The sequence below is a fragment of the Pinus tabuliformis genome, chromosome 1_2 (genome assembly GCF_031772625.1).
Source record: "Pinus tabuliformis cultivar Carrire ecotype Pingquan chromosome 1_2, CPIR1, whole genome shotgun sequence".
NCBI classification, from domain to species: Eukaryota; Viridiplantae; Streptophyta; class Pinopsida; order Pinales; family Pinaceae; genus Pinus; species Pinus tabuliformis.
Genome location: NC_142298.1, coordinates 42,067,426 through 42,075,003, shown reverse-complemented (window position 1 = coordinate 42,075,003; position 7,578 = coordinate 42,067,426). Strand labels below are relative to the sequence as shown.

General features: G+C 35.8%; 1 protein-coding gene across 1 annotated transcript; it reads left to right on the top strand.

The window, feature by feature from the left end:
* Positions 1-5,041: 5,041 nt before the first annotated feature.
* On the top strand, positions 5,042-7,306 carry LOC149204307 (putative aquaporin PIP2-8). The gene is made up of 4 exons (XM_089394687.1): positions 5,042-5,453; positions 5,927-6,222; positions 6,596-6,736; positions 6,870-7,306. The coding sequence occupies exons 1-4, from the start codon at positions 5,156-5,158 to the stop codon at positions 6,987-6,989; spliced, it is 855 nt and encodes a 284-aa protein (XP_089250813.1). The 5' UTR covers positions 5,042-5,155; the 3' UTR covers positions 6,990-7,306.
* The last annotated feature ends 272 nt before the right edge of the window (positions 7,307-7,578 follow it).

Here is a 7,578-nt window from a genome sequence, read left to right as displayed (position 1 = left end):
CTACAGTTCCTCTACCGCCAACCGCCCCTTAGGGTCTGGTTCTACCATGGAAGTTTATATTCAACTACCAGATTTATTTTATTGCAGATGAACAAAGATACTGATACAACATTAATCTTTAATAACGACTACCATTAATCAATGGAAGAATACAGATTAGTCTATTCACCTTCAGTCTCAGTTCTTCATGCTATAACTTGATTAGGAAGTACATACCTGGGTAGCCTGCTACCGATATTCCTACTTCCAGAAGTCACCTGCAACTGATTTGCTCTTATCCTCCCAACCTTGAGATCCACTTGCACTGGATCTCCCCCCGAGCCGTCTTGCAGGCCTGCAGCCCTCAACAAGACTCATGCACAACCGTGCTGGGTTATCTGATCACAACCAGACTTAACCTCTTTTCCTCATTCTGTGCACAACCGTGCTGGGTTATCTGATCACAACCAGACTTAACCTCTTTTCCTCATTCTGCTCTCTCTCTCTGGAATTCTCTTCTCTGTCTGTTCATCAACAGCCCAGAGGTTTTCCTCCCAGGACTTTTCCTTGGGTGAGAAGCAGTTACTTCAGTTTCATAACTGATTCTATTTTCTTTTAATAGAAAATCCTCCTCCAGGAGGCTGCCAGCATTTCATGAATATACACATAAAAATAATCTGATATATATTCATTTCATAATTAACTAATGTCATTTAATGATAACAAGTCACTATTCATACCAATTTTTACCACAGTAAATGTTCCAGAATTACAAGTTACCGGGGTCATTATATATATTAAATATGAAATTAACTTTAACATAAGTTTTTAGATTAAAGCTATAGCATGCTCTGTAATTCATTTTTTCCTGTAGTGAGATATATGGCCCAGAGGTTTGGTGCCTTACATTTTGTTTGTTTTTAATGGGATAACTTTTTAGTTAGTTTTAGTTTTACAATGTCAATTGGTCATTTTAGTTAGTAATTTATATTAATTTTTTAGATAACTTTACTAAGTTGCTAAAACATTTTCTTATTAGTGAGATCTATGTCTTAGAAGTTTGTTGTTTTAAATTTTCTTTGTTTTTAATATTCAATGGGATAACTTTTCAGTTAGTTTTAGTTTTACAATGTCAACTAGTCATTCTAGTTAGTAATTTACATTAATTTTGTTAATAATTATGTTATATTAAATCTGAAATTAACGTTAACATAAGTTTTTAGGTTAAAGCTATACCATGTTCTGTAATTCCAAATTCTAAATTGCTTCTTAATTAGTTTTACAATGTCAAATGGTCATTCTAATTAGCATTTTACACTAATTTTTTAAATAATTTTGTTCTGTTAAATGTGGAAATGGACTTTAACCTAAGTTAAAGTTATAGCTCTTCTGTTATTCCAAAATTAAGATCCCAAGCAATTTAGGTGATATACGTTGTGGTCAATTTTGCTTTGTGATTGTTCTCCTTGTGATATTACAATGTATCTTTATATTAAGATTTTATTCCATATTAATATTTATCTTCTCCTTTGGCTTTAAAGTTTATTGAAGCTTATCAATTAAGCACTTTGTGTGATAAAGTTTACTGTTCAAATCTGCACATACTGGTGCTTCATTGAGGTCCACTGTCTATGGCAAGATCTCCACTGAAAAACTATTCAATAGATCTGCACTGACAAACTATTCAATACTGTATCAAAGGTTTTATAGGGTCGAAAGCAGGTTTCAAAAAGGGAAAAAATATACATGTCTTACTGGGGTTGAGACACATGATAAATTTAAAAAATTTGTGATGTAGGGATATTGAAAAAGACATACCTGCCGTCTTTCTGGGGTGGAGAGACATGCTTAAAAGAGGGGTGAATTAGAAATAATTAAAAATGACGATAGTGAAATAAGGTTGGCCATGCTTTACTTGATCAGAGCAGAGCTTGTCGTTTGTCTCTTTAAAGGAGATGATGATCATTCTCTGTTGCAGGTATGTAATACTATAGGAGGCCTTTGAGTGTCATGTTGTAAAACTTGACATTGGTAAAAATCTGTGGGCTTCAATCTTTGTTTTTTTTCCCATGTGCACTGGCTTCTGAGCTAATGGTTTTCCAATGCTGGCTTCTGAGCTAACGGTTTTCCAATGCTAATTCCAAGTGTGATGTGTGGTATTTTTTAATTTATTGTCTGACTAGTTTGCAATTTGCATTGCTGGGTGTAAAGTAATTTTTTCATGTTTGTCACTGTATAAAAATAAAAATTTTAATGTTCCAGTACTCCTTGTTTTTGTCCCATGTGTAATGGCTTCTGAGATAGTTTGGCACTGCTAATTCAAGTGCCATTTTAGTTCTCACTGTAAAACTATTAAATATACAATTTCTTCCTAGGTTCTAGAGAAAAGTTTTAAAAATGGAAAAGAGGAAGCAGCCATCTTTAGCTTGAGAGACGTGCTGCTTAAAATATTGGGTGATACAGTGATAGTGAATAAGACAGACCTGCTGTCTTTCTGGAATTGACGATAGTGAAGGAAGGCCAGTCTACTCCTACTTGAGTAGAGTAGAGCTTGCCTTTTGTCTCTTTCGAGAAGAGGAAAGGATGTCCATTGTTGGACTCCTCTGAGTAATAAAAAAATATCCCTAGGACATTCAATTTGGAAATGCATAAATGAATTCAGAGTCATGAAAATCTCCAAAACTCTCAGTCTCTACGGATTTAATAATTGAAACTAGCAATTTCAACTTTTTTTTTGGATTAAAAAATTTAGTGATAATATACTAAAAACACAAAAATTTAATGGTTGTCTCCACGGATTTAATAATTGAAACTAGCAATTACAACTATTGTTTTGGATTAAAAAAATTTAGCGATAATATACTTAAAAACACAAAAATTTGAATGGTTGAACTTGTAAGCACAGTTTAAATTAAAAAAATAATTTTTCTGATATATTGGAAATTTTTTAAAATCCAGGTTATAATCGTTAAGTTCAAAAATTTTAAATGTTTCAGCTTTTGAGAATACTGAATCTATTTCAACCATTCAAACACTCCCATTTGGATTTTTTTGAAAAAAAAAGTACAAGCCCATTGTTGGCCTACTCAGACAAGTCCAAACTCATATATTTTTTATAATTAATTTAAGAAACGATCCTTTTTTCCTACAATAAGAGATCCTCTGCAAACAGCAAATTCATAAGATTTAATAAACGGTCTTTTTTTCCTATAGTAAGAGATCCTCTGCAAACAGCAAATTCATAACAATTTCATAATTTAATGTCTGAAATCAATGCAGAGCCTTCAAATATGGATAGCCACACATTTCTTATGGTGAGGAGTCACGAGCAGGGACTCCTGTCACCATGTGTCTTCTTGTGCATAAATTTTTTCAAGTCATCTCCCAGGATTCTCTCCTGGTAACAGTAAACAGATTTAAAAATCTACAAGTCTTCTTTGTGCTGAAGAAGAGCCGTTGATTCCAGCAATTAAACTAACGGTATTCATGTGGGCCAACCTGAGGGTCGGGAGGGGCTGCGTGTGGTTTGTGATCTGGGTGAGATCCCTGCATGTCTGGATATCACTGTGGCCTTTCCTTTTAGGCCCAGTGCCCAACATACATGAACTGACATGGTGTATTTTATTGTGGAATAAAAGGTATGATGGCAGGTTCTGGACTGAGTCATATGAGTTGGCAATGGCAGGGACAGGATTGGACCTGTCATGAGAACCCAACAGTCAAGCCAATCAAGGAGCTGGTGGGCACCTCCAACCTCAACCTCCAAGGGACCTACCCTACAACCATAGCCACATGATGTATGATAAAAGTAGGGAATATTTGGGCCTCCTCGTGAGAGTTGGTTGGCCCAACCTTGTATTTCCAGCGAAGTGAACGCGGGCGGCGTGGGCGGCTACTTGTGCTCAAAAAAAATTGTCAGAATTCCCAATTTCCCCCACCCGACATGGACAAGATGGAGAACTTCGAATTTAATTAACTCCAGCCTACCTCTGCCATTCTCCTGAACATTCCAGCGATGCCTTATCTTGTCTGATTTACCCCACTTTCCCTCTGCCAAGTGTAGGGCAGTTGAGAAATGCTAAATTTCAGCAAACATTGGATAGTGAGATATTGGTGAGCGAAAATGAAATTTCAAAAAAAAAGGTGAAACTTTTTCTCAAATTTGACAAAATTTTGGTTTTTCGGTAGTTATAATTTTAATTGATTTGAAATGTATCAGGTATATTGATTTATTAATTATAATGGTGTAGTCTTAAATGTTTTTATGCTGTGAAGGTTTTTTTGGTATTTTTTTTTGGTTAAAATTTATTTGAAATTTAATAAAGATTTGTTGGTAGTATAAGTTTGGCTTGTCAAATTCTCTATCATATAAATAAATGTTGTGAGATTTTTTAGAATTTAAGTGTTTTAAAATTTTAATGGTGTTGAATCTATTTATGTAAGTAAAAACATATTCTAAACAACAAAAAATCATGACCTGGCCAACAATTGTTTAGTCAAATTTAAAAAGAAAAAGAAAAAAGTCATGACTTGACCAAATTCAGAAAGAAAGACCACCAATTGTTTAGCCAAATTCTGAAAAAAAAAGAAAAACAAAAACAGAAAACATGACCGGACCAAATTCAGGAGGAAAAAAAACAAAACAAAACAAAAAAACTCCAAATTATAAAATAATTAAACAACCCATAATTTCTTTTTTAATAAATTAAAAAAAAAATGGTTGCATGGAATATTTCATTTTAATGACAGAGATCTGATTAAGTATCTAAAATTGAAATTATGTATTTGGATTTCAAATTTAACAAGAATTTCATTGAAATCTCATATAAACATTACTGTTTAAGAATATTGATCCATTTTAAAATCATCTAAATTTAAAAGCATGAGCTAATTAAAATGGAACCTTAATCAGAATCTTAGTCTAAGAATGTACATCTCAACACACTATTTTGACCATGGAATTTACCGTTAGTGACGTGGAAGAAAGGGGGTTGATTAGCATCCAAAGTTGAAATTAAACGTTTGGACATGGCATTATTGCATATAAATACTTGTTTCCACAGGCTCTTGCAGCCCAAACCGATTAGAAGAGAAGAATCAGTGACAGTTCTGAATCAAGTCTTCAGTGGGCAGGGAAACTGAGAGAGCAGAGAGCGTTTTGTGGTTTGTCTTCTCTATGGCGAAAGAAGGGGGAAAAGACATTCAGGAACAGCAGCAAGGCTTCGTGGCAAAGGACTACAAAGACCCCCCTCCAGCCGCTCTGGTGGACATTAATGAATTCAAGCTCTGGTCATTCTACCGTGCATTGATAGCAGAGTTCATTGCCACCTTGCTCTTTCTCTACATAACTATTGCCACAGTTATTGGGCACTCCAGGACCAAAGCAGATTGTGGAAGTGTGGGCGTTCTGGGCATTGCCTGGTCTTTTGGAGGGATGATCTTTGTTCTGGTTTACTGCACAGCTGGTATTTCAGGTAATTTGTTGGTTTCCAAATGCTCTGAAGGTTTGGGATGAAGCTTGTGTGTTTCAGCAGAAGAGGCAAAAACGTTTAATAGTTAGACTGCTCCAAAGGCTGCACTTATCAGGGATTTGATCTAACTCATGCTTTAGATCATGCTTGTTAATAGGTCCATAGGTCCAGGATGTTGTTAGATGGTTTCCTTGAAAGGTTTTATTCTTGATACCACATCAGGAATTCGCCCTTCTTGATGCTGGTTAATATGTTTGGTTGATATATATGTACTAGAGGGTGTTCTACAAGGTTTTTATACCTCTCCAGCTACACTGGTAAAAAAATTGATCTAATGCTTGCTGATATATTTTATTGGTATGTATGTATTGGTTAGAGTTCTTTGAAGGTTTTTATACCTCTTGATGTGAGACTAGACTGATTAGTGATTTGATCTGATTCTAGCTAATGTGTTTGGTTGACATGTATGTATTTAGGTGGACATATCAATCCTGCAGTGACATTTGGACTCTTCCTGGCTAGGAAGGTGTCACTGCCCAGAGCTGTTCTGTACATGATAGCACAGTGCTTGGGAGCCATCTGTGGAGCTGGGCTTGTCAAGGCATTCCAGAAGCCCTACTATGACAGATATGGAGGAGGGGCTAACGTTGTGGCTCATGGCTACACTAAGGGAGTTGGGCTGGCTGCGGAGATCATTGGCACATTTGTGTTGGTCTACACAGTTTTCTCTGCCACTGATCCCAAGCGCAGTGCCCGTGATTCTCATGTTCCTGTACGTACTAAACTTCACTGTGGCCTTCTTCTTCCTTCATGGTTTTAGTCACCTTCTTCTGGTCTCTGTTTTAGTCACCTTCTTCTGGTTTCTGTTGTTATGTAGTGGATATACTTGCTTGCTCAACCTCCCCCTTCTCCTTACTAAACCTTAGACAGTGAAACTTTAGACCTTCACTGTGGTCTTCTTCCTGCACTGTTTTAGTCATCTTCTTCTGGTTTTTTTGGTATGTTATGAATATACTTGCTTGCTCAACCTTCCTATTTCCTAATTATATAGATATGTGTCAAACGATAGTATGATATACATATCATGTAGAATTTTTACTCAATCCAAGCGAATTGGTCTATAATTTTATGGATTTGCTGTGCAGGTCTTGGCACCTCTGCCTATTGGGTTTGCTGTATTTATGGTACATTTGGCCACCATCCCTATAACTGGTACAGGCATCAATCCTGCGAGGAGTTTTGGAGCGGCTGTGATCTATGGCCACAAGCATTCCTGGGATGATCAAGTAAATATCTTCTCCTCCTACTCTTTCAAATCAATCAATTTACCAGCACAAACTGATCTAATACTGATTCTGTGTGAGATATTAGACATAAAGATTAAGAAAAACTAATGGGTTTGAAATGTGGTGGATGCAGTGGATATTCTGGGTAGGTCCTATGGTGGGCGCTGCTGCTGCAGCAGCTTATCATCAGCACATCCTCAGAGCAACTGCCATTAAGGCACTGGGATCCTTCCGTAGTAACCCACAAGTCTAGCTTCATGTTATGCACAATTGTGAAAATAGAGCCCCAGGAAACTGAACTTTTAAGGCTTTCGTGGCTTAAAGAGTGCAAAATTTATCAGGAAGGGATTGGGGCAGCTTGCAGTGGAGCCTAAATTTATTTGTGGGGATCTGTTTCTGTATTTCCAGCACTCAGATGTTGGATATTGTGTATACAATTTAGGGTTGGTTTGTGACTGTTCATGATTTCTGTCATAAAGGCTAGAATCAGTGATTCATATTCATTTTCCATCAGTGAGTGTGCCATGTACTAGCAATTCTTTTAATATATTTGAAGTTTCTTATAAACAATTATTGTGTTTGTGTGACTGTTAATCCTCTTGCTGTTTTTTCCTTTTTCCCATTAATGGTGGAGCTGGGAACAAAATGCAATCCCTATCAATTGATATCTGTATAAATCTAAATTGTTAAAAATATAATTTTTCCAAATAATCATCGGCTAGATTTCAGTGAAAATAATAATTCATTTTTTTTTTGTTAAACTCGTAAATGATACCAAAATTTTTTGGTCTGTAGAAATTTTATAATAATGTTTTTTATATTTTGAATGTTTCATAAAATTT